The sequence below is a fragment of the Leptonotus elevatus genome, chromosome 12, assembly GCF_054856555.1.
Source record: "Leptonotus elevatus isolate MCC_2025b chromosome 12, RoL_Lele_1.0, whole genome shotgun sequence".
Taxonomy (NCBI): Eukaryota; Metazoa; Chordata; class Actinopteri; order Syngnathiformes; family Syngnathidae; genus Leptonotus; species Leptonotus elevatus.
The window spans coordinates 9,400,781-9,427,628 of record NC_141250.1 but is presented as its reverse complement, the minus strand read 5'-3'; the positions used below and the strand labels follow the sequence as shown (position 1 = coordinate 9,427,628).

General features: G+C 43.4%; 1 protein-coding gene across 2 annotated transcripts in view; it reads left to right on the top strand.

Annotated features, from left to right (window-relative positions):
- LOC147164445 (cyclic AMP receptor 4) overlaps positions 1 to 26,848 on the top strand; it is a 99,039-nt gene that overhangs the window by 22,840 nt on the left and 49,351 nt on the right. For both annotated transcript variants that reach the window (XM_086091574.1, XM_086091573.1), the window contains 3 exons: positions 12,308 to 12,397; positions 12,824 to 12,862; positions 23,389 to 23,467. In XM_086091574.1, the coding sequence (XP_085947700.1) occupies positions 12,308 to 12,397; positions 12,824 to 12,862; positions 23,389 to 23,467 (208 nt within the window). The remainder of the gene's footprint in view (positions 1 to 12,307; positions 12,398 to 12,823; positions 12,863 to 23,388; positions 23,468 to 26,848) is intronic.

The following is a 26,848-nucleotide window of genomic DNA, read 5'->3' as shown; positions in this document are numbered from 1 at the left end:
GTGAATTTATTTGTGCTTGTTGGACGTTTTAAAAAATGAATGCGCACCGTGGGTGGAAGAGCAAGCAGCTTTAACAAATTAGCAGCCACTCTGTTCGCCCGGCCAAGTCGATTGTTCCTGCTCCTATTCTGTAGATGTGCTTAGGTGTGCACACTTGTTCGACACTCCTGTGTTTGTGTGCGTGCGAGAGGCGGGTGGGGGTGTTGGGTTGGGCCCGCCAGCCCTCCCCTTGGGAGTCCCCGTGCATTGATTAGCAATAAGCCGGAGGATATAATGGCGGTATAACTCAGAAAGAGACGGGTTTATGAGCGCAGGGATGATGCCTGCTTGGGGGTCCAGAATGGGCTCACTACCGATGCTTATCAAGAGCCCCTTTCACACTGCCTGTAATTGCTGGCATTTTCTTTCCCGCGTTGCTGTTCTGTATAAACGAGCACTCGCATAATTGCATCAATATTCTGCCTTGCTTGGTTCTGCAGAAAGGTCTTCTATTAAGGGTGTGATGCGCTAATTTTGTTGGTGGTTTTTGTTGAAAGTGGATTTTGCCTGTTAAAACGCGCAACATTTCAGCCTTTTCCTGTGGCGCTTTTCTGTGATAACGTCACAGACACGGAATGTTTGGCCGGGAGAAAGGCGGGGCGGCGGGGCAATGATGACTTGACGACTTTACAACTTTACGCCCTCTGAGGTAACGTCAAAGGTGCTGTTCCGCAATGCCGGTAGGCCATGCGATGTTTCACAACCGAAGTTCACTTCTCCTGTGTTGAAAGCAAATGTCACTCTATGGAAGGATTTTATGACGCACTGAAGGTAGCTCAAAAAATCACCAGTGACTTTCTAGGAATGTCAGATGTGATCTTCTACCATGCATAAGTACGTTTTGTGTTTAAATAGTGTTATTTTGTCACAATTAATTTATTCTGAGCTTGTTTGTTGTCTTTTAAAAGTCCGACTCATGTCAAGCTATAACTAGCTTCCGTCCCAAAAAACTAGTTCGCAAACGATTTTATTTTGAAATATACCGGATCTACCTTGATGCCGACACCTGACTTCCTGTCTGGCTTGTGTAATTTATTCAGCTTCATGAAAATCTGTAAAAATTTGAAAGCTTGGGTAAACCTTCCGCATCCGATCCGCCCTGCATACACACCGCACTGCAGCTGGTGTGAATTGACACACATACTCAAATGCTTTTTATTCTTTGCGGCGTCCGTATGGATGCCGCTCCGCATCCGTTCCGTAGTCAGTGTGAATTGGGCATCAAACCCCTCACCATACAGGCTTTGCACTTTTCTCTCGTTTAAGCACTCTCGATTTTCAGACCTTCATAGATTTTAAAAGAAGTACACTACTGGCACGCAAAATTGCATACACAGAAAATCTGGTAAACGAGGCCATGAACAGTTAACCACATTATAGCGAGGGAATACCATATTTTGACATTATTCAGTTTCCTTATTATTGTGAGAAATTATTACCCCTGCAATTAGATGCTGTCACAATTGTGACGGTATCCTGCTTCAATGGTTTCATTTTCAAAGTTGTTCCGTTAAGGCTGCACTCCACTCATTTTGCTGGGTCTTTTTTGTGAAAGGGGCTACTGCTGATAAATGCAGAATTTCTCCACCTTTGTCCATGGTGTCGCTAAAGTTTAACACCTGATACTCACCCCTCCCGCTCTGTTGTGTCAATGTCTGTCACACCAGACGCTGGCAGTGACATCAACTAGCAGTAATTACGTGATAGCACCTGATGTGAAAGTTCGCACAGTCACTTGGTTTTGTATAAAAGGCACAGGCGGATAAATGCCAGAGCGTCTATTAAGGCTGCGATGCGCTAATTGTGATGAGTCTGGCTGTGAAGGAGGTTTCTGCTTGTAAATGCCAAAACCCTAACTCATTGACATGGAATGGGGGGGACAAAGTTGACCTGGCAATTTCCTTCTTCTGAAGCAGTGTCAGACCCTAAACAGAGGCACTCAGTGACGTATTTGATGTCATTCTTGCCTTGTGCAGAAACATATCGCTTCACTGTGTTTTGTAAGAAAGGTACCAGCAGATGCTGTGAACGCGCTGTAATGCGATCGTTTTGATGGAACTTTCAGTGAAAGGGGCTTCAGCACATGTCCTGCCCTGTTGTGTTGTAAGCATTTGTCAGTGTTTGTCACACCAGACATCTGATTATCGATTGCGAGGCGCCGTGTTGCCGTATGAAAGCCTGCGCACTTGCGGCAATGTCCCGCGTCACAGGGTATAAAAAACACAGACAGATCAATGCCAGAATTGAAGCTGCGATGTGCTTGTTTTGCTGTGTGAAAGAGACTACTGCCAGTAAAAGCCTGTAAAAGCAGACAACTTGCTGTTCTGTATAAACGGCACTGATGCAGAATCGTGGGACAAAGTCAATAATGCAATTTTCTGTTTCTGCAAAACAGGCGGGACACTCCTGTGTCTAAGTCCTGGTACGCGTTATTCAAATATTGAAAGATTTTGTTTGTTTGCGTAAGACCCCACGCATGAAGATAGAAAACGAGTTTTGGACGTATTTGTGTGTGGTGTGCGCGCCAATAATCTCAGCACAGAGCACCACGCACGTTAACATTCTGTCCCACCATCGATCTCGAAAACAAAGTCCTCAGAGGCATAAATCTCACGTGATCACACATGATCTCTCCAAAACGGTGAAGCACAAACTGTTGAAAAACTCCCAGATATCCGCCGATGGTCCCAGAGTGTTTCCGAAGAGGACCAGAGGCAGGGGAGTTGAAAAATGGCCAAGTTGCCATAAAAGAACTTGCTTTGGAAAATACGAATTGCCTTCATTTTAATAAATTTTTATACAAAAGAATGAATCAGGTAGAGATTTTTTTAAATTTTATTTACCGCCGCTGCTGCTTGATTGCTTATCAGGCAGGGCGCTTCTTTGATTGGCTACATTCTGTTGACGACGCAGAACCACTGAATCCAATGACTCGAGAGCAGAGGTGGGCTTTCTGTCAATATTGGCGGAAGGTCCGTCAGTCTGTCAATGACGGCCACCCATTTTGGTGACGAGTAACGATTGACGAGAAACTCAGAAGAATTGACAGACTAAGCATTGCCAGAAGTGGGTTATCATTCATCAATGTAATCATCAATAACCGGTCAGTACTATTGCTGATGAGTGATGAAAACATTGACGGACGTCCACTTCTTCACTGACGCGCTGCAGAATTTCCGACATATCATTAACATTGACGGTTTCCAACATCGAATGACCGAAACTTTGCCGGACGCCCATTTTGCTGAGGGATGACGGATTGATGATTATAATGCGGTTCGGCTTGAAATATTGACAGACTGTCGATGACGGAAGGGTGTCCCGACTTTTGACAATTGAGGGATGACGGATGCTCAAAATTCATTAGCGCGCCCGCCTCTGCTCAAGAGTAGTCGACTTCTCCCACACTCGTGAAGGTGTCAGAATAACAGGCCAGCAAAGTGAGTGTAAGGTGTTAAACTTGTGTGTTTGTGTCAGCAACGCATGAAAAAACAATTGTGGCTTTAAGTGACAATGTGTTGCGCCTCTGTTATGCCGTTGGTACTACCTCCAAAGGTGGCGATTCACAGGTTGACTCCAACCCCCCACCCCCCCCCCCCCCATTCTGTGTGTGTGACAATCAAGTGTTCGGGACTAATGTTAGGGTATTAAACGTCACGATTGCGAATGACCAGAACGCTTGACAACGTAAGTGCCAATTGCAACTTCTTAACAGACATCGTGAATTGGTAGACGTGCGAGTGAAAATGAAACCAATATGCTTTAGACATTCTGCAGTTGGAGAGCTACCGGTTTGCGGGTTGACAGTGGAAAAAGTCAGGAAATTTGTAGCTCTCATTGTCGGTGCTGAAGTTAAATGACATGCCCCTTAAGCACCAAGCACCATCCCGCCTCTGATACGACCTCTGAAGGTGGGCCAGTTTTCAGGCTGCCCCAAACCGCCTGCATCCTCCTTCCGTCTCAGCAAACGTCAACTCCGGTTTCTGAAACATTTTAGATAACCAGACAGAGTTACTCCCGTATACATGGTCATTGTACTCAATTGGAATACATTGTTCATAAGCGCGACACACGGACGTCATTACGTAAATAGACACCATTTCCGCTTTTAACTTTATACGGTCAATAAAAGAAATTATATTCATGTCAGCATGATAAACAAAGTAGTCGGTTTCCTCCTCGCTTCAAAAGTGATTCCTTTCTGCGTCGTCGTGTATGTTTATATCTGCTTGAGTACTAGCGGGTTGCGGGGCAGACGCGCGGACTTATATACACGTACATGTGCGTAGAGATACAAACTGGCATTGTCGACGTAGAAACAAAAAATAATGTGAAAACACCCCGGAGCAATCTATGTATTCAAGCGAGGCTCGTTTCGTGAGTACTATAAAGACCAAGATTCCAAGAATCCTTGCGAATAGAAATAAGCGCATAAGAAAAGAAGACAAAGAAGAAGAGTAGAGCATGCGCACAATGCAAACCAATGCTCCATTCAAACGAGGTATTCTGATTGCCGATTATATGAACCAGAGTTCGGGTTATCAAAGGGATAAGGGTTATCCCTTAAAAACCCGAATATGCTCTTATTCGGGTTTTGCATGTAAACATACTCTTTGTGAAAGCCGTTAGTGTCGGGGTGTTAAACGTCACGTGTAAACTTACGGCTCTGACACTACCTCAGAATGCTTCAAATTTGCAGCTTGAATTTTCTGGCTTTAATAGACACTTTGAAATGCTGTAGTCAGGGTGTTAAACCTCGCACCCCTTACGCAAAGGCAGTGTCCTGCCTTTGTCACACCTCAGATACTACCACCAGAGGTGGCAAATTCGTGAGTCATGTCAGCATCACAGGAAGACAAGGTTGAGCATTCCTGGCTTTAATACTCCGAAATGGGCCATAGTCAGTGGGTTAGACTTCACACCCCTTACACACAGGCAGCATCCCATCTCGGTTACGACTTATACTACCTCAAAAAATGGCAAATTTGCAGGTCGGCTCCAACCTCCCATAAAGGTAAAAAAAAAATCCCAGGCTTTAATTGACAGTAGTATCAGAGTGTTAAACTTCACACCCCCTATAATAGGCAGTATCCCACTTCTGATATTACCTCTGAACGCAGAAAATTTGCAGGTCGACTCTAATACCCATTCCACATTAACGTAAAAGGTAGAAAATTCACGGCTTTAATAGATTCCCTCCGTAAATTGGCAAATTTGGACACCAGCTCTGCCCCCCAAAAATTCTGCGTGTATTTATACACAACACCACACAGGAAAATGTAGGAAAATTCACGACTTTTCCAGGCAGCGTAAAATGGGCTAAGGACAAAAGTGAGAGGCGGGGGAGGATGCGCCTTTGTTTTTGTGCGTGCTGTGAAGAAGAATGAAAAAAAGAACGGTGCTCCGCTAATCGGTTCGTGTGTTAGCGGCAAGCGTCGAGGGGCTTTTTCGTGAATTGACTGCACATACGTAAGCTGTGTGTGTTTAGTCGGGCGGGGATGTGCCTTTGCACGCATGCACAATTACCCTTCAGCCCCCAAACCCTAAGCCCCCCCCACTCCCTCACACACACACACACACATACACACACTGATGGCTCATTGTGATGGTTTATGAATGAACAAATTGCCAGAGGAGAGGGGGAGCCGAGGCGGGATGAGCCAAGACTGATTGAAGTGCATGCAAGAGAGTGAGGTAGGGAGGGGAGGGAGAGAGGGGAAGAGAGGGAGGGAGGGAGGGAGGGAGGGAGGGAGGGAGAGAGAGAGAGAGAGAGGGAGGGAGGGAGGGAGAGAGAGAGAGAGAGAGAGAGCGCACACGTATGCTAATGCACGTTTGAAGGGCGGATTCAGGCTGAGGGCAGAGAGATGTCAGCAGGAGGAGGTGTAGGGTGCCGGGCGGGTGGGTGAAGTGGGGTGGGGGTGGTTTGGGGGGGGGGGGGGGGGTCTGGGGATGAAGCTGGGGGATATCCAGGCAAGCCATACATATGTGTGTGTGCACGTGCGGCCGTGCGCGCGGGTGTGTGCGTAATACGGAACGCGTCGTGGCCCTGCTGTGCCTCATTAAGCCCATGTTGCGCCGCGCTCTGGACCTCGTCAGCTCCCTCTCGCTGTGCTGCGAGCGAGCGGCGTGTGTGCGCGCGCCGCAGCCGGTGTGTCTGCGAGCTCTCGACATTGATTTCCTGACAAGGCGCCCTCCCTCCCCTCTCCCTCCCCTCACCTCCCCTTCCTCCGGCAGGCGTCACACCAGGGAACGGCAGCGCTGATTTCACCATTTGTATCTCTCCTGCTGCTGGCGAGCGCCTTCTCACCGTACTTTCTCGTCCCTTTTTCGTTGGAATTAAAGTCTTTTGTTCGCCGCCAACATCCTTTGTGCGCAAAACGTGGGTTTTACTTGAAATAGGTTCAAATGATTCAGTTACTTTCCAACTTTGCCACTAGGTAGCGCTATTGTCTTTCAGGCTCTTCTTCCCTTTCGTTAGTTTTTGTGGAACGCATCTACAAGGTTACCTTGATTTACGTGATTAATTTATTTCGTAACCAAGCTCATTACACATTTTAATCATATCAAATCAATTTTCCCCATTGAAATGAATTGAAATGCCATTAATCCGTTCCAGGCCCAAAGGAAAACACTGCTGTTTTTTTTGTAATAAAAAAAAAAAAAACAATGGTAGATGAACTGCTTTTTACATAGCGCTTTAACTACACCATATGATGCCCAAATAAATTTTCAACTGAAGCCTCTCATTCACCCATTCACACACCAGTGGTCGGCTGCTGCCATGCAAGGCTCTGCCAGGTCCGCTGGGAACAAATTGGGGTTCAGTGTCTTGCTCAGGACACTTCGATATGGTCACCATTGGTGAGGATCGAACCCACAAACTCACGGATGGGAGACTACCACTCTACCACTGAGCCATGCCGCCCCAAAAATTTAAAATAGCACTGAATTGTAAAACATACATTTTGAAAACATAATTTACCCTAATAACAGATTTAAAGAAATAAACTGGTTTTATAAAGTGTAATTAAGTTGAATATTATACACATTTAGAGTTCCACGGTGTACCGGTACTAACAAAAGTACCACAATGCCTAGCGTCAAAGACAGTCCTGTATCACTTTTTTTTCTTTTTCTTTTTTACTACCGGGGGTTTTAAGATTGACCTTCCTGAAGATGCTCTGTGCATTTCGACAGCGGACAATCCTTCAAATAAGAGGCAAAACCTGCTGGCTTCAAACGACTTGTCACTCTAGCTTGAAGTTTACTGCGAAACTAAGGAAACAAAATACAAAGAGCTTTATCTGCTAGCTTAGCACTAACAATATGCAGCGCCATAAGCAGGCTAGGAGAAATTAACATCAATGGCGTGGTAATTACAGTATAAGACGTTATACAACACAAATGGAGTGGCCCTGTTAGCATCTTCTTCATGCTCTTTGCGAGTCTTTTCATTATACAGGATATTCTGTGTTTGACTGTTTGACCCATTCAATACATAGCTAAGTGCATCGGCAACTGTTGCTTTCCCGATTGGATGTAATGCTCCCTCGTAATTAATATTTTTACATGCAACTCACACACACAGTGACAATACTGTCAGTCGTTGTGTCAATTAGTGGATCGCAGTGATCGAGTTATCCTATTTTGTATGGGACCAAGTGGTTCAGTACACTTTTTTTTTAACTCTTTGACTGCCAGACGTTTTCAGAAAAGGGATGCCGTCAGTGCCAGCCGATTTAAGCATTTTGACTGATCTTTCAAGGTCCACAGAAAATGTTCTGTTTGGACTATGGAAACACACGTACTACCAAATGAAAGATTGGACTTTCATCTTTCATCAGAAAAAAAAGTTTGTTTCTACCTTATTTCGTTCTTTAGTAATCAACAATAGAAAATAGTTAGTTTGACCCAATTTCGCCTGTTTTGGACCAAAATACGGAGAAATCAAGCTTTTAGTGAAACGATATTATTTCATGCATTCTAGTGAATTTGACACTTCTTTTTGTCCATGAATGATGCCACAAACACCTAAATAGTGCTTTACTTCTATAAAACACTACCACCAAGAATGAAAAAGTGTTTTTTGATAGCAAAATACGTTTATTTACATTCAACAGTGTAACAATTTGACAACAATTTGGCAAACTATTTACAAATGTGTGCAACTGTGGTGCTATTTACAAATATGTGGATGTTTCAACGACAGTTTTTCTTTTTGTAACTCTCCTGCGTGCAAGGAGACGCAACAGCATTTGCACAAGATTGCCTCTTCGCGTGCTCCACTTTCTTGCAGGCCGTTTTTTCCGGGGAATAGCAAGTATACACTGCAGTGTGTGTTGCCATCAAGTCTAATATCAGGATCATGCTACGGTTACGTTACGTCTCGCTTCCTCGTGTCCTTCAGTTGCTATACCGGGTGGTAGGAGATGTTTTGATCCATTTTATCCACTCCATTCATGGTGGCATCGTAGTCCAGAAACAGTGTCTTCTCCGTGATCAGACTGTACCCGCTCCTCCGATGAATATGCATTGGACTCGGGGTACTCTTCATTGTCCGATCGAATGTCCGCTTGTGCAGCTCCGGCGTTAGCAGCGGTAGCCGCGCTTAGCCGGTGAGGCTTACTACGTGATCATAACAGTCACGTCAAGGCTTCCAACTTTGGCGTCAAGCTCGGAGTCATCATCATCATCATCATCATCATCAATCTGCATTGGTCGATGCCAACTCTCCATCGCCCGATCGAATGTCCGATTGTGTAGAAGTACCCGGCCGGCTATTGTGCGCGTTTTCCGGCCTTAGCCGCGCTAGCCGCGCTTAGCCGGTGAGGCTTACTACGTGATCATAAACAGTCGCGTCAAGGCTTCCAACTTTGGCGTCAAGCTCGGAGTCATCATCATCATCATCATCAATCTGCATTGGTCGATGCCAACTCTCCATCGCCCGATCGAATGTCCGATTGTGTAGAAGTACCCGGTCGGCTATTGTGCGCGTTTTCCGGCCTTAGCAGCGCTAGCCGCGCTAGCCGCGCTTAGCCGGTGAGGCTTACTACGTGTCATAGCAGTCGCGTCAAGGCTTCCAACTTTGGCGTCAAGCTCGGAGTCATCATCATCGTCGACATCAATGCGCTTTTTAGTATTGATTGATGCTTTCCGTCTTTGAAAAAAATGCTCAAGCGTGAGTTGCTTGCAACCGGTTGCTTGGTCAAGCCACAATGGCTTGAACCAGCCATTGTCTCCTCAACACTCTAGCTCCGCCTCACGTCTTCTACTGACGCCCACGGTGGGCGGCCCATCCAACCTTGTGCAAAGAGAGTCATCGCTGCCCTCTAGGGGCCAAAACGAGTCTTTTACTAATCAGATCTGCCTGATACTTTCAGCACAGCTGCCCAAGGCTTTCCTGCACCCGTTTTTGAAAAAAAACAAAAAAAACATAGGGGACGTCTTTTAACGTCCTCGGCGCCCTTCCCTAGGTTTATGCTAAACGTTTTATAACGTTTATGGCAGTCAAAGAGTTAAAGGCAAACAGATTACAATTGAATTGGATTTTTTTTCTATATTCTTAAAAGTATAGGTCAAAATCCCCTTCTTCATTTCTCATTAAATGAAATGTTAAAATGTAAAAGCTGACACGTCCCAGATCCTCTGTCACAGCTCTGATGCCGTTCTGCAGGCTGCCTGTGTGATAGAGGCTATTGACAATTCAATCTTAGTTTCCGTAAACTTTCAACAAAGCAAGAACAAACAAAAAACAAAGCACTTGTTAGAAAGCCGTCTTTGTTGTTTCCCGTCCCTTTTGTCCGTTTTTTTTTTAGCTTTCTCTCACGCTCCCTTGCTGGATCCCAATTTGTGAGTCCCTCTCCCACACTCACCGCCCTATTCTATTTAAACCACCAACCTGCACTGTATTTTATTTTTATTTTATTTTTACGCCATCGCCTCCCACATATTCACACTGGTGTCCATCAGACGGCTGCAGAGGCGGGGAATGCAGCAAAATGGAAAAAGGGAGCTTCTGTGTGTGTGTGTGTGTGTGTGTGTGTGTGTGCGTGCGCGCATGTGTGCGTGTGTTGATTGGGAGTAGCGGAAGCGCACACACGTACCGAATCGGATTGAGTGTGTGTCAGCCCTGTCGCATCTGCTCGATTGACCACGCTCGGAAGATGTCAGGGTAAGACTTCCACTCTATTGACCGGCTGATGCTGCTCGCAGTATAAAGTATTGATGGACAACCCCAAAAGACACACAATCTTCACATCTAACAAACACACATATGGCACTTGAGTTTTTTTCTTTAATAGCAGTCAATGATTTTTTTTCCCCCTACTCCTTAAGCAGTTTTAGCTCTTTGAGCTTCCTTCAAATGTTTCCATGAAGGTAAGCTGATTAATGTCTGGAAAAAAAAGAAGAAAAATAGAGTAGATTCTTTCCTTGCCTTGCCTACATTCTTACCTCATCATTTACCCAGCTGAGCTCTTAGATTTAATTATGGCAACACTTGCTAAGGGAGACCGGAATTCCTGTTTGTGGTTCTGGTGAAGCCCTCCCATCTTAGAAACAATTTGCACTGCAATGGGGGTAATTGCAGGTGATATTTCCTTGTTTGGGCCTTTTTTTTTCAAGCAATAAGGAACAATCACAATTTGGAATGACAACAAATTTCCGACCATTTTATACTCTCATCTTCTACATTTGCCTGAATTTGATCAAAAACAAAATTCATCCATTCGTCCTCCGCTCTTTGTCCAGTGTTCCTTGTTACATACATACAAAAATTGCATTGAGAAGTTTGTACTTCATTAGTGAAGTGGTTCTAATTTCAATTCATTTGAAAATTTTGCATTATTGATAACATTAAATTGTAACTGCATTGTGAATCATGCACAGTATGATGGAAATTTCAAATTTTGCATAATCCCGCGGAACCTCGCCAGCCAGATTGGTCATTGTGATTCACTCAAGGGAGTTCTTCACATTATCAATCTGGTATTTCACTAGGCAGACCCGTTCGGGAAAGGCAGGACTTGCTGTACTATACTTCAAGCTGATTGGACGATGCGGAATCTTTGCACATTTGTTTTGACCAATCAAGGCAACGGATGAAAATCTCGTCTTGTGTCTCGCCTTAGGGAGGGGTGGAGGGGAAGCACGAACATCTTTACCAGATAAAAATGCACGGAACGCCTCTCGCTGTTCAAACTCAACAAGGAAACGGCGAGTAATTCTGCGAGAACAGAATTAATTGCAGCATCCATTCGTCTGTTAGGCTTGTCCGCCCCCCCCGCCATCGGCGATTATTGGTTTCGTCCTGCCTAAACAACGCCTGATTGGTCCGACCTAAAAAAGGTTGACTGCAAACGTATCAGCGGGAGCGGTACAGGAAGTATTCTCCGGAGTTTGTGAACTCACAAATACCGCGAGAATTCATCTTGCTGGCAAGGTTAAATCTTTGTATTGTTAGAAATAATGATGCCTTAGGACCCTTTCCATACGAAAACGTGTTTCATTGTTTCCATAAAGTATTTTTTTTTTTAAATATGGAATTGGATTTTGGGGGGCCAAAAGTGATATTTTTTAAAACAATCTCCCAACATGGATAGAACTCAAAATGCAATGACCTTATGAACTTGTGACGCTAAATTTCCTGGGAATTGGTTACAAAAATTGTATGTAACCCTTCTTAAAGAAAAAAAATATACAATACAAGCATAACTTCATTTGCTTTCAAATTCAAGTTGAAAATTCAATACAAATATCCTACCTTATCTTGCTGACAAACAAACAGCAATGAAAACATAACTCTTGTAAGTGGATTTGATGAACTGAGTAGAAGTTGGTTGGTCGTCGGTCAAACTTTTAAAAACCCAACAGCAATGAAAATAGAATTTTTTAAGCGTGATGTAATGATGCTCAGTTTCCTGGTAGCAGGTTCAGAAATTTGTGCCAATCCTGCTTAGAAGCAGGCAATAAAAAGATAAGGAGCAGAAATAATTTCATTTCGGTAGAAACTGTTTACAAAATATTTCCAAAATCAAAATACCAAAGCACAATGAAAACATGACATCTTAATTGGAAATAAATATGCTCAGTTCTTGGAATCTTTTTATGTAATCTTGCTCACATGAAAACATCAATAAAAAAAAAAACGTCATTGATGGAAGAGATCATCTGTGTGGAAATTGGTTGGGAAAATGTTGCTAATAAACTTCTTTGACGTCAGAAACGACTTCCACAATCAAACTGTTGTCGTTGTTTTTGTTTTTACCAGCTTCTACCATCTGATAGCGTGGGGGGTGCCGCTGGTCATGTCATCCTTGCCGCTCTTCAAAGGTTACTATGGCCCAGCAGGAGCCTGGTGGTGAGTCCCAAACCGTCGTCGGCGCCGTTGTTTTGTCGGCAAGCAGCTTTGGCCTCCTTCCAGCTCCCGGCGGGCTCCTTTTTCCCTCATAAGACCCAGCGTTGTAAAAACGGGCAATTATCAGTTCATCTTTAAACATTTGGAAACGCCTGCTCCGTCGGCGAGCAGGAGAGGCATCATTGTTTGTTTGGAGAGTCGTTAAGGGGCTGAGGGAAAAGACGACGTGGGGCCCGAGGAGAGCCGGACGTGGAATGAAAATTGGGACGGAGCCTTAATCTCCAGGCTCGGCGCTCTCTTTTTCCACTCTTGGCTTATTAATAGCTACAGCTGCGCGGCGTTTCCCCCCCCCCCCCCATTCGCTGTCACAAGCCTCCCTTCCGCTCTCCCTCTCCTCTAACCCCGCTCTCTCCTTCTCTCTTCCTCCAGCTGGATCACAGACGATCACGTAGCCTGGAGATTTGGGATGTAAGTAGACCCTTTCAGCCCCGTCATCAAAGCCTGCTGTAGGGGTGGATGGTCTCTGCGGGGAAATGTGAAGGGTTGCGTATCGAGGGGAGCCTGCGGGTTATTTTTCCCTCCCCTCAGCATGAGGCTAAAAAGTGTGCGGTTTTTTTTTTGTGGTTGCGCTTTTTGTTTTTCTTTTTCTTCCTGCTCCACTCCTACATTCCATTTTAGCACAGAAGTGGAAATTTACAATGTTTAGCGTATTCAACTTTACCCTACACAAGCGAACAGTCAAATGGTTTGAATATTTAGGGACTTCTTTACAATGGAAACATTGAATAACGCGTACCATGCTCAAGCGAACCATCGTTTATTCCTGTTATCCGTTCAGTAATAAGAGGGTGTTAAAATGTGGGGCGGTTCAGGATTTTGGGACCTTGTAGAGTGGAAATGCTTAATTGATCTGAATGACACAATTTTCTTTCAATCATTTGGACAACTGCGTATTTGGCTTCACCTTACGCGAGCAACACATACTACAACTGAAAAGCTGAATGGTTCAGATGGAAACACTCTAAAACGTGCATTGTACCAAGCTGAACTATACCGCTTCACGCAAGTGGGGCTGAACAAATAATTCAAATAATGCAGTTTTCTGTTGACCAGGCATTGGACGTATTTCACGTTCCCTACATAAGCAACCATACCATATTCAGGGTTTCCCCCAGTGCTTTATAGGCCTGTTGATCGATAAATAATCATAATTCATAGTAATCGCCGGCAGCCGTGCGCACACCCTTTCTTCGTCAACAAACGGCGAATACTAATCGCTGGATATCGAATTGCTTAGAGAGGTTAGCACACAATAACGTAAATTACATTTCTTTATTATTTTGCCTCTTCCAGAAATTACTTTGTTCAGGCTTCTGATTGGGTGAAATGGTTTACATGGCTTTGGCATGAATTTGGCAGCCTATAACTGCTAGAAGATGAGTAGTTCCACTTTAGTATTTTTGGAACTTTTACAATGGAAACACTGATTTAGACCTCGTATATAGAAAATCTATAAAAAAAAAAGAAGTGCGCATTCAAAGTCGATACCATTCTGACATGACATGTCAAGGAAGCTGAAACATACTCAACGTAACACTCTAAGCCTAACTTCAAAATAAAGTTTACCAAATACATTGACGGCAATGCAAATAGCCTTAGTACACTTTTACTTTGAAGTTTGCCCACGTCATGGCGAAATGGCTATTTTGACTTCTCTTTTAGACGTTTCCTTTATTGACATTGTAGTTATGACCAACATCAACACAATGCTATCTCGAACTCATGTTCAATCTCTAATTTAGGATGCCGTCATTGTGGCTAGCAGCTAGCTGTTAGCATGACAATTGTGCATGAGTGTCTGGCTGCTGGCTTGTAAGTAAGTTTGACAGCTAGTACCTTACTTACTTTAATTATTTTTCCATATTCTGGACTAAGGCTACTTTGTAATTCACTCTCCATGTTTAAAGGAAGGGAATGTGCCTTAAATTGCACATTGAGACCTTTTCATTATTAAAAAAAGAAAAAAAGAACTTTATCTTCATTCATTTTATAAAACACTTTTGCCCATTAAAAAAGAAAAACATTCAACTGAAAATGTCAAACTTAGCTGTTTAGATTATAGGAACACAACTTTAAGCCATTAATACCTTATTTTACACATGAACCATGTGAAAATAAGAATGTTTCTGCCTCGTATTGCACTTAAAAGTTGTCTTCCTAAATCCTAAACGACTATATTAGACATTTCGAATTGATTTTTTTTTCTTCATTTAATAGGAAAAGGCGATTTACTAAATAAATGAAGACACTAAATCCTGCACGGCTATATTAGACATTTTGAATTTATTTCTTTTTTTATTTAACGGAAAAAGTGCTATTTATCTTTCAAATAAATCAATAAATGTTTATGCTGTTCCGAAAAACGATCCGATCCGTGACTCAAATCCGCGATCTGATCCGAATCGTGACTTTTGTGATCCGTTGCACCACTACTGTATTTGGTCAACTTTATTTTGAAGTTTAGCGTGTTACGTTGAGTATGTTTCAGCTTCCTTGACATGCCTGAATGGTGTCCATGGTGATTGCGCACTGTTGTTTTTTCCCCCCACCAACCAATCCGCGGATCGTGGGCGATCCGAACCGACCACAGATCAATGATGATCCATAGCACCACTAGTTTTACTGCATATTGCAATGCCCTCACATGTGGGAAAGGAGAGACGCAATCGGTGATGCACATCGGCGAGCCTTCGGTTTATGCTTCAATTGGCTAAAAAGTGTTCTTTCCCACCATCAGACCAGTCGCTGTTCGTGTATTTAACGCTCAGAACGGCTATGAAGGATTATTCCTGCTTGACACTTTTCGCAGCCGGCCCTAAGTCTGCGAGCGCGCCGCCAATCAACCCCCGACACTTAAGCACACACGCACACACACACGCACACAAACGACAGCGCTTCGCTATGAGGCAAGGTAATTGCGTTGCTGCTCGCGGCATCAGCAGGGAATCAATCTTTCTAAACAAATAAGCACACACAAGGCAGGCGCGTACACACACACACACACACACACACACACACAACATGCTATCAGCTGTGCTAAACGAGCCTGTGTCTCTTTTATCAGCCCTCTTCTGCTCCCCGGCTCTTTCTAGTTTTCCTCGCTGTTGTGGCCCAGGGGGACGAGCCGCTCAGAGGATCAGGGAATCATCATTAGCTCTAATTACATCAAACCAGATGAGAGATTAGAGGCCAAGGCAGCGCCCGTCAAGGAGGAAGCGCACGCGTTAAAACACGCGCGCCGCTGTTGGCAGCCGGGCGAAAGGTTGCCGCATTAAAGGTGAAAATTAGAAAGATGGAAGGCGTGAGAGGGAGAGAGCGGGCATAACTCAGCGGGAGAGGGAGGGAAAAGGGAGGGAGGGAGGCTGGCGGCGCCGTAGCGGAAATGGAGATGAGCCTAAGAGAAATGGATGGCCCCTCGTCTCTGGCCACGGCGCGCCGTGTGTCTTCATCAGCGCTCATCCGAGCACGCCGACGCGACAGGCTACGCTCGGCAGGAGCGAGGCGCAGAGGACGGGGCCTCGTGAGGCGGAGGTGCTGAATTTCAAGGGGTTGACTCAGCGCGTCGGAGTTGTGCTGAGTCAGCGTTCCCGTGTCCCTGTCGGCGGCGTGTCGTTGACCCCGTGCGATACAAATGAACGGTAATGACCACAGGGGGGATTTTAGCTATGTTAGTTATTGGACCAATTGACATGAAGCATTCATGGGTCCTGGAATTTTAAGTATGATGACACCAATGATATATGGATGCTTCCTAGCATTCACAGAACCAGACCTTGAATTCTTCCATGCAATGTCATTGTGACTTGCATGGTTGTCAACTGAGCTCTGTTTCCCATATAAGTTTGGTAAGGTAGGCTATTTGTGGAAGGCTGGTTGGATGCAGCTTGACAAATTCTAGGTAAACTATTCTGGCCCATTACATTTTCAAATTTTTTATTAATGTTGCCATTTTTCTTCCTCAAATTGGTTGATTAATATGCATTTCTTCATTTTGTTCATTTCTCATCTATCTGATTAACTAATTTGGTCCCAAAAACGTATAAATGTTTTATTTTAAATGTTTTAAGTGTCCCAAAGACGTATTTATACATTTTTTATGTTTTTTTTAATGCTAGAGCAGACAAAAGGCTTTGATGCAGTCTCTCAACTGCAAAGAACGGTTGAAGAAACGGTAGTTATTACAAAAACGACCAGCAGGTGGCAGCAGAGTATAAGAGATCAACCAGGGCCATGTTGAAAAAAAACCTCATTTACTCACAATTCTAAATAGATTTGTGAATAATGACATAACTTAGCTATATATTTTAATGCTAATTGCTGAAAAACGGAAACAGATAGAAATATATTATATATATATAAATATAAATAAAATAATAATAATATAAATAACTATATATATATATATATATATATATATATATATATATATATTTATTTATTTATTTATTTTTCTGATGAAAGAAGAGACTAATCTTTCTTTTGTTAGGTTCCATGTTTTTATAGCAATAGAAATGCAAAATCAGTCAAAATCCAGTAAAACAGTTGGGAGTGAAGGGGATTACTACATTGAAAATGGCTGGGAGTGAGTGAGTTAACTGTTGAAGAGTTTCAGGAACACACCTTAAGACAAGTTTGTCATCTTGTTGGGAAGTCCCTGGTTTATGCAAATGTTGTAACTCAGTCTGAACACTAGGGGCATCATGTAAAGTGTGTACGTAGATAAGAAATACATGAGAAAGAAATGAGAGATGAAAAAGTAGTGTCAAGTGGCGACTTGCTATACAAGTAGATATATGGATGTTGGCTCTGTGCGTTGAGGTGTAAATAAAATGAATAAAAAAGAAATACAAGACAGCTTCTTAAAAATATCACACAGACCGAACCCGACTCCAAACAAGTGGCCCAGCCAAGCGACAGATGTCCCCACCCAAGCAAAACTGTGGTGTATTAATATAATATTTTTAACATAAGATAAAACAACTTTTATTCGTTGCACAATGGGGAACATTTGTACAAGAAGTGCATTTGCACTTGTAGTCCAATCTATCAGCATTATTATTTGTTTCATTCAAAATAGAGTGCTGCGTTTTAATTTTGAGTTTTGAGGTCTGATTAATCAGATTTATTAGACCTGCGTTATTTACGTTTGAAAAAAGAATCGATTCCTTTGAGTCGAATTGCTGGGAATCAACTCACATCAATAGTTATGATTTTGCGTTTCCATTGATACTTGTAGTATTTCACTTACCAATGATTCATAATTTAGGTAATTTTTATGTGTTGTTTTAAGGCGAAAGTAAGAGAATATATGTCGACCAATCACTGGACAGCAGTGTGTTCTAGCCAGAGGTGGGGCATTTTACTAAATGTTGCTGATTCGTCATCGTCAGTCCGTCATTTTATTGTAACTATGCTTTTGCGGACTTTGCCTAAATATGTAACAGCTTCCAACTTAGACCGTGGAGGGATATCACTAGTTTTCGGATCACGGTGACAATGATGAACAATTACCAGAAGTGATCAATTTTGAACGTCCTTCATTCGGCAATCGTCAACAGTCGCGACATCCTTTTGTCATCCGTCAATATTTCGAGCCGAACCGTCAATCCCTTATTCGGCGATTGCGCAGCAAAATGAGCGTCCGTCAACGTTTCCGTCAATCGTCAAATATGTCATTAACGTATTGCGGAATTTATTGACAATAACATTTACGGATGAAAGCCTACTTCCGTTAATGTTAACTTTTACATTTTTAAAAGTTTCCCGTCAATCGTCAACAAAATGGGTGACCGTCATTGACGGATTAAATATTGATACAATGCCCACCTTTGACAATTACTACAACAAAGACTATGTTCACACTGCAGGCAAATGCACCCAAATCTGATTTTTTCTTGGCCCATATGTGCCCTGTATCTGATTTAAAAAAATATATATTTTAAAAGCACATTTGTACGTGTGAGTCTGGTGAGATGCAACCTTTGGCCTATACGTGTTCCTTTTTTTTTTTTGTCTCTCGGTTTGTCCCAGCCCTTGTGCAAGTGGTTGAATAGGTAGATTTTGATCTCTGGCGGAGCAGTGGGTCAAAGTTGAGTCGCCGCAGTCGAGCGCTAACCAGGAACGACGGGTCCCTGCTGCACTCTCATCTTCCGCTGAGCGCTTCCATTAAGGCTCCTTTCATCCGCGCCACGTCCTTCACTTCAGAGGGAGGATGGAGGGATTGTGGGGGGGGGGGGGGACGGTAGGCTGAGGCGGAGGGATTCAATCTACGCGCGTGCCTCTGAAGATCTTTCTCCAAGTTTCAAGCCCCCTCACTCATTCTCTCTCTCTCTCTCTCTCTCTCTCTCTCTCTCTCTCTCTCTCTCTCTTTCTCTCTTTCTCTCTCTCTCTCTCTCTCTCTCTCTCTCTCTCTCTCTCTCTCTCTCTCTCTCTCTCTCTCTCTCTCTCTCTCTCTCTCTCTCAACCGCTTGCTCACCCGCTTGCTCACCAGTCCTTCCCGCCAACTCTCCTCCGCTGTTATCCGTCTTTTTTTAGACATTCATCTCCCGTCAGCCCCTTTACGCCACGCTTGCTCTATTTTTAATCACCCTGCGCCTCTTTCTGATTTCTCTCCTTTCTGCTGGCGACCTACTATCCTCTTGTCGCCCCGATCCCCCCCACCATCTTCACCTTTATTCCTGTCCTCATCTTTGTCATCCCCTACCCACTCGGAATCTCCTTTCTCCCTGCCTCTATTTGCCTCTCTGCTTCTTTTCCTTCCCGTCTCGCACCGGCTCCGGGTAGAGCACAGCTGTAGAGCAGGGCTCTAATGGCAGATCATTATCATGCTAATTAGAGCACTTTGTAGCTGCCGCCCGTCATTCTCTCCCTCCTCGCCGCCAAGCCCCCCGCCTCCCCTCGCTCGCTAGCGTTAAAAATGCCACCCCCTCCCATTCCGCTCCCCGCCATCCGCCCACCCCGTCCCTCCGTCCCTCCGTCATTAATGGGACGTGCGCTGCCGTAATTGGACGCTGTTTATTCCGGAGAGCGGGTTATTAAATCACATGAGGTGACGCTCGCATCGGTCCCCTAACACCCCCTTCCCTTGAAATGCTTTCATCATTGTCCCATGCCATTATTGAACCCACGTGCGCGCACGCACGCACACACACACGCGCACACACACACGCGCACACACACACACACACACACACACACACACACACACACACACACACACACACACACGCGCGCGCGCGTGTTCAAAGAGGCTCTTCTTTGTTTATTGATGTTTCCTACCAGACTTGAGGGAACGCATATAAAACAGCGTGGCTTCTCCGCGGCGCGTTTCCCGCTGTGAAAATAGTGCCGTCGACCATCCTGGATTGAAAGTTTTGTTTGAATTTCATTTTTCCATTTTAACGCTAAGGGAGTGATATTTACCTTTTGTACATGTTGCTTTAAAAGACGGTTTTATTTTTATTCAGACAGTGAAATATTTGAGTTGAAGTCCCCTAAAATCGACCAGTTTCCAATTCAAGTAAATTTACAGGAAAAATGCTGCCATTAATGTCGTACAAAATCAGACCTTTGTTATGAATGACATTAGCGTTTCACACCAAACCTCAGATCAGCGTGCATCAATGTTCGAACGTTTTTGGGGCCGCCATTGATGATGTCCCGCAATGTTAACATCACGAGATTTATTTTAATGTTTTTTGTCACTTATTCATTGACCTGCACATCTGTCTCACAATTCTGAGCTTGGGGGTTCAAATCCAGATTCCGCCCTTCTGGATTTTCTCCAGACTAGGACATAGTTCACCTTTCGCCTGAAGTTAGCAGGGATAGGCTCTGAGCTTACTGTGAACAGGATAAGTAGTCGGCTATGAAAAATGGATGAAAGCATCAAACCTGATCCATCGGTCAGGTTTGATGCATTAAGATGCGACAGGTGCGGTCTTGCCAAGTCGGCAACCTGCGACTAACTGACTAACAATGCATGTCTGTGCTTGGGCTGCCTACCAATGCCTGAAAGTCTCATTTGATTACATGTACGGCAATATGACAGTATGACAGACACTCGTGCATGAAGACTATTTGTGAATGTATTTTTCGGAAACATCCAAAAGATGAAGATGAGTCAAAATGACTTGGTGGTCCCCCTGGCTCGAGTGTTATCGTAGATGTCCTCACTTAAGTGAATTCAGAAATGTGTTTCTAAATAAATTGTATATGTCTGAAGGTTATCGCTGATAATGTGCAAAGACTGACAACCATGTTGTCAATTATGGAGATAGCGTTAAACATTTTTCACCATTTCTCGTTTCCAGATTTTGGGGTATGATAATAAATAAAGGCCCTTTGTTACACACTTTGGAGTCGGGCATGAGTCTCCACTCCCAAACTGTATCAGTTACTTCTAATTGCAATTGTGTCAACGAGCTGTCTACACCACGAAACTGCATCTTCTTTTTGGATTGTCCGCTTGTGCCTGGCCGCTTCCAAGTGCCTTGTTGTTGGCCACGAGTGCACGCACGTCACACAAGAAAAGGCAGAATAGGGTAGATGCCACGGACTTCCGACTTCACACATCACCGTCGTTTCCGGCTACTGATGGGCCGCGTTCCAACACTCGCACCCTTACTCTGCGCCCCCCAACCGTGTCTCAACTCAGTGAAATGCTTCGGACAACTGAGACTGACACATTACACACCCGCACCCGTCGACGGGAACGCGCAACAGAGGGGCACAAAGGTGGAAGCGCAAGAACTGGGAAACGGAAACAAAGCTGATGTGTGAAAACCAGGAATTCAGAAGTCCCGCCTCCTCCGTGGCATATACCCCATTGTGGGGAGGGAGGTTTCAATTATTATTTTTTTGTCTGACTTGACGGGCTGGCTTGGCTTATTTAGAGCTCCTCGTTGTCAGCTGTGAGTGCACGCACCGCAGAGAAAGGCGTAAAAGTGAGAAAGGGCGAATAATAAAATGACCAATGTGAAAGTCAGCATGTAGACCAGGCTTTTGTGCTAGCGTGGCTGTTTTAGAGCGCCTTGTTGTCGTTGTGCAGAAAAGCCCCGCGGCAAACTGGTAGGATATGTTCCAGACAACTGAGGCTTTAAGCGGATATATTTTTGCGGCTCAAATATCCAGTTATGTGTAGGCAAAGTAATTAATCCAGGTTGTAGTTGCGTTATTTGATTGACAGTTGAACGGGGCGTGGTTTCTCCGCATTCAGCAGACACTCCCCGGCATTTGACAGCGGAGAGAATTGCTTGAGTTTCCACAATTTTGAAGCCTCACTTTACATACGTGTGGACTTCTATTTTTTATTTTTTTTTAAATAGGTCAAATTTGACAGGGTTGTTAACAGACGATGTATTTATTCTCACGTGAGAGGAAAATTAAAGAGTTAACACGGTATTTCTTCTCGTGGTTAATATTTTCTACACTCAGGTGCCAATTAAGAATGTTCAAATGAGAAATAGCTGAGGCAAGTTTAGCACTTATAACTGAAGTTGTTTGTTTTTTTACGTTGTAATATTGTAGTAAAGTTCTTTTTTGAATGTGAAAACTTTACATTCAACTTTGGCCATGCAAACTGATTTATTTCCAGTTGCAAAAATTCTTTTGCAACTGGAAGTCAGTGAGCGTCCTTCAACAAATTGCTTTTTGAGGTTCCATTGTATTGAACTTGAACTTGAAAACAAATTTACCCTAAGATTTCATATTTATTCTTCTTGACGTACTAAAAATGTTTGCCGCCCTCGCTTCGTTCAGCTCGCGCCGGATGTTCACACTGGCTTGGGCAAGCCTGTATTTTTTGGCACGGCACTCGCGCAGAACAGACGAGCGGCGTCCGCGAACCTGCCTATCAAAGCGAGACAAAGGCCCCGTTTTGTGATTACAGGGAGAGGTTGAAACACCTCCGAGCTTACATCACCTCCCGAGAGGTTGCATAACACAAAGCTGCCATTCCAACAAAGCCATCACCACCCCACCTCTCTCCCCTCCCTTCGCCTCGTTTCTCTCGCCTGCCTCACTTTCTTTCATCCGGTCAGAAATACCTGACATTTTTTTCGCTACGCAGCGCCCCCCCCTTGATTGTCAGCGTTTCACCTCAAAAGAACGCTGTGTATTTCCGGTGACTTTGCCGCCTTTGTCTCTCTGCGCCTCACTAAAACGGCGTCACATGTCGTAGCTTCTGCGACCTTAATGAACCAGCCGGATAAGTAGCACGCGAGCGGTCAGTTAGAAGAAGAGTTTTGCAGGGTGCTTGAAATTCTTCAAAATGCTTCAAATATAATCATACGTTTTTAGGTTTGAGAAGTGCTTAGAAGTGTTTCCTGTCAAAAACTTTCATTTAGAACATATTGTAAGAAATAGCTGAGTGAATAGTTCACTAGTGAGATTTCAAAATGAAATCAAACAGGGATACGGATACAAAATGCATGATCATCTTTAAAGGTAACCTGCTCTAAACTTTAGAATGCACGTCCAACTGTTGGAACTTTCAGTACTTTTTTTCTTGCTCTAACAATGAACTAAATGGAAAAATTCACAGCAGATGTTTGACCGTAGGTCGAGTCATCACTAATCATATTACATAGATTGTGCCGCACCTTACAGGTGGCCGCCATCTTTCTGCTACGGGTACCCGAAGGAGAAGAGCTTTGCGATAATGCATGTGCTTCGAACTTACGTCATTGCATTCTATTAGTTCACTAATAGATGTCCCCAAAAAATTATACATTGTCCCTTGAATATAAATGTGTGGCTCTATGGCTCATTTGATGAAAAAAAAAATGCAATAATCCAACAAATTCTGTGAGTTAAATGTAGTTTTATTTGTGTTAAGAATTGCAACGCGAGTCTTATCAAGTGCTCTCACGGGTTGCTCACCCCTTGTTTATTTACTGTATGTGTTTTTTTCCCTCTCTGCTGTCACATCGCAGATGGTACGTGCCTCTGTTCACTCTCATCCTGTTGATGATCTGCTGCTACGCCAGGATCATCTGCGTGGCCAATAACCGGGTGAGTGAGTGCGGTCATTAGGCCGCGTCCGTATGCTATGTGACCTTTTGAAGATGCGTCAAATCAACGGTGAAGATGTGAGGGAAGTATGTGTGAGTGAGCAGAGGCAAACGCGAGTGCTCAGCCGGGTCGGCGTCCGGAAGTGCGCCTATAAATAACTGACATTTTGGATAATTTGCCTTTGTTGCCTCCTCCGCCAGGTTAGTCTGACCTGCCCGGAGGCTTTCAACACCCGACTCTGTTCAAGTTTGCAGCCTTCGCAGAACTTGGCAATGAACCTTTCCCCATAGTCTTATTTTTAAATTCCACTTTTTTTTTTCGGGACCTTGATTTTTGCGCTTCTATGCAAGCTGGAATAGAAATGAGCCATTTTTTTTTTTGCATTTAATTTTAGTCTAAGAGGTCTATTTACTTCTAGCTACCTCCAAAACCTGATTTGGACAGGAAAAGCAATTACAATCCGATTTTTTTTCCCATAGGAAATAATCAAAATACAAAATTTGTTCCAGGGCGTCATATAACCTGTAATAGCTCTATGAGCTTTGTTTAATTCATATTTTAACATTCTTAACTGCCAGGGTAAAAGGTAGTTAACGACAACCAGAGCTGTTAAACATGATGCATAATCCGTATTTTGTTACAGAAATCACTGAATGATAACTCGTTATGTCTATAACAGATTGTTCTCGATATTTAAAGAGAAAAAAAACATTCGTCACATTGTTCAAACAGGTTGAAAACGCCGGCTTAGCACTGTCATCTACCAGCAATGGCGAAGTGAAACAGGGTGTGGCGATATGAATATTTCCCACGTTAGCCCTTTAGTTTAGTTTTGTCTCCGCTTCATAAAATGTTTCAATTCGGCACCGAGTTGGGGACTCGGGAGGAGCCACCGCCCAGCCGCTCCTGGCTGAGAAGACAGGCTCACATAACCAAGATTATTTTAGTTAACTAAAACTAACTAACTAAAAAAGTCAAACTTAAATTCAAAAACTAATTCTGTTAATGAAATTAAATTTAAAAAACGAAAATGCTTTTAAAAAAAACGAAAACTAATTGAAACTACATTTTATGTTTATAAAACTAACTAAAAGTAACTATAATTATAGCAAAAATTTCCTTCGTTTTAGTCTTTGGTAATCAAATTAATGCATGAGACTTTGGGGATGATTTTAAATGTGATTTTATGTAGATTTGTTTTGATATTAACCGGAATAAGGACGTTTGAAAGTGTGTCACACAAACGCGACGTCATGTAGCAGCAGCCAATAAAAAAGCACCTTCAGATGACATTACTCCCATGGTGTTTTTTTAAATATTGCGCACAAGTAATACACACTTTAAAAAACTAAACAAAAAAACTAATACTGAAACTAACTAAAACTAAAGTAAAACTAAGCATTTATGGAATAACTAAAACTAATAAAAACTAAAAGAACCACCCTGAAAACGAATTAAAACGAACTAAATTTAAAAAACAAAACTCAAAAACGAAATAAAAACGAACTAAAATCTTATTACAAAGTATACTACAATAACTTTCCTACCGTAATATTGTTGACATAATTTTTTAAATATGGAAATACAGACAAATTGTTCCAAAAGTGGGAATTTCTTTGAAACGCCTGACAAAAATATTGTTTGTAGTGACACTGTGGCGTTTTATAGGTATTGCTAGATGCATTTTTAAGTGTATTTCTTTTATCAAGTATTGTATTGCATCAGTCCGCAGATTGCTAGTACATGACGTGAGTAGGTGACGTTGACTCACCATATTATTTACCAATGTTAGTTGATGACATTGGTTCACCATGGTTATTCATAAAGTTTGTTCACAGTGTTCGTTCGCAACGGTTCACGGCAGTGGCTCACGAATTGGTTCACAGAGTTGAAAACATTGGTTTTCATGTGTTCTGATGTTGCTTCACAACAATATTAAAGACATTATTTCAAGACATTAGTCGACGGCATTAGTTAATTGAGTCTAAATCTCACAAGTTTTGCTGAAATGTCATGTGGCAGTGGTTTGACCTTCAAGGTATATAATTGTACAGCTTGTGGCATTTGACTGAAGTTTCACACGCACACGCACACACACACCCACGCACACACACACGTGAATACAGATATAACTACAGCTATAGATGATTAACAGCATGAATTCACACTGAAAGTCTTTCAGATTGCTTTTCATTTTCCTTATTCCTTGATGCACAGTAGGCAGTGAACAATCCAAATCCCCTTTATTCCAGCCTATTGTTCACTCACGCACTCCTCTAATGTGACGTTTTGCCAATTGTCTTTACGCGATAAATAGTATTGCTCTTTGGGCGAAGTGTTTGATTGGATCGATCTCCCCTCTGGCTCACATCGAGGCTGTGTTCTTTTCCATTGAGGGCGCAGTCGAAAAGCCCGGAGGCGGCATTCCACAAGGTCCACATAGCTGACATTCCCGCGATATGACAGCACTGTGCACAAAGCCCAGTGGCGCACTTGAGTTTAGAATATGTTTCGGATTTCTTTTATGGAGAATTGAAAGCGGGGTTCAAGCTACAACAGAAATGTTGCACATTCAGTGAGAACGCAATCAAATCTGTTTTTTGCCTATTTAGAATTTTTTTTTACCTGTATTGATTTCAATTCCCAGACGTCGCTAGTTGTGTAGTCAAGTTGTGTCTTACAAATGTATACTGAGATGCAGAGCACACTGTACAATTAAGTCCCATGCTAACATTATCTATTTACATTGTGTATTTATATTGCGTACTAACGTTGCATACTACTCACGCAGAGGTAGCAAATCCAGGTCCAGAAAGTAAAAACCCTGCCCCAGGTGCTAGCTAGCAAGCTCCCTAGCTAGCTCCCCGGGTACTTGGTTACCTGCTCGGGAGCTAGCTAGCTAGCACAAGGGGCTAAAGCCAAACTGTGGCCGGCGTTTTACTTTCTGGACCTGGCAGCATCAACATAATGAACTTTTGTTTTACTAATCCAGAGCTAACACTGAGCTAACCCTGTAAGCTAACATCATGTGCTAATGTTGTTGCCTAAGTGATCGCTATATGCAGATTTTGTTGGACGCTAGCGCCCTCTTTGTGAAAGAGAAATCCTCAATATAGCCATAAAAAAAGCCGCCACCATTTCACACTTTTCACCTGTCTTGCCCTCCCATCTCTACCCCGTCATTCTTCCCCCGCACGCTTTCCCGTCTCGCTCCACCTGTCTCGCCCTTCACTCTGCCGTTTTGCATCCTCTATCACATTTATGAAGAGCTGCGCCTTTATCTCCCCCTCCGCTGCAGGCTGTCTCACTTGAAAGAATCTCAAAAAGCTTTGAAAGCGGGGAAGGTAGGTGGCGCCTCGCTCGACGGAGAGGCAAGGAGCG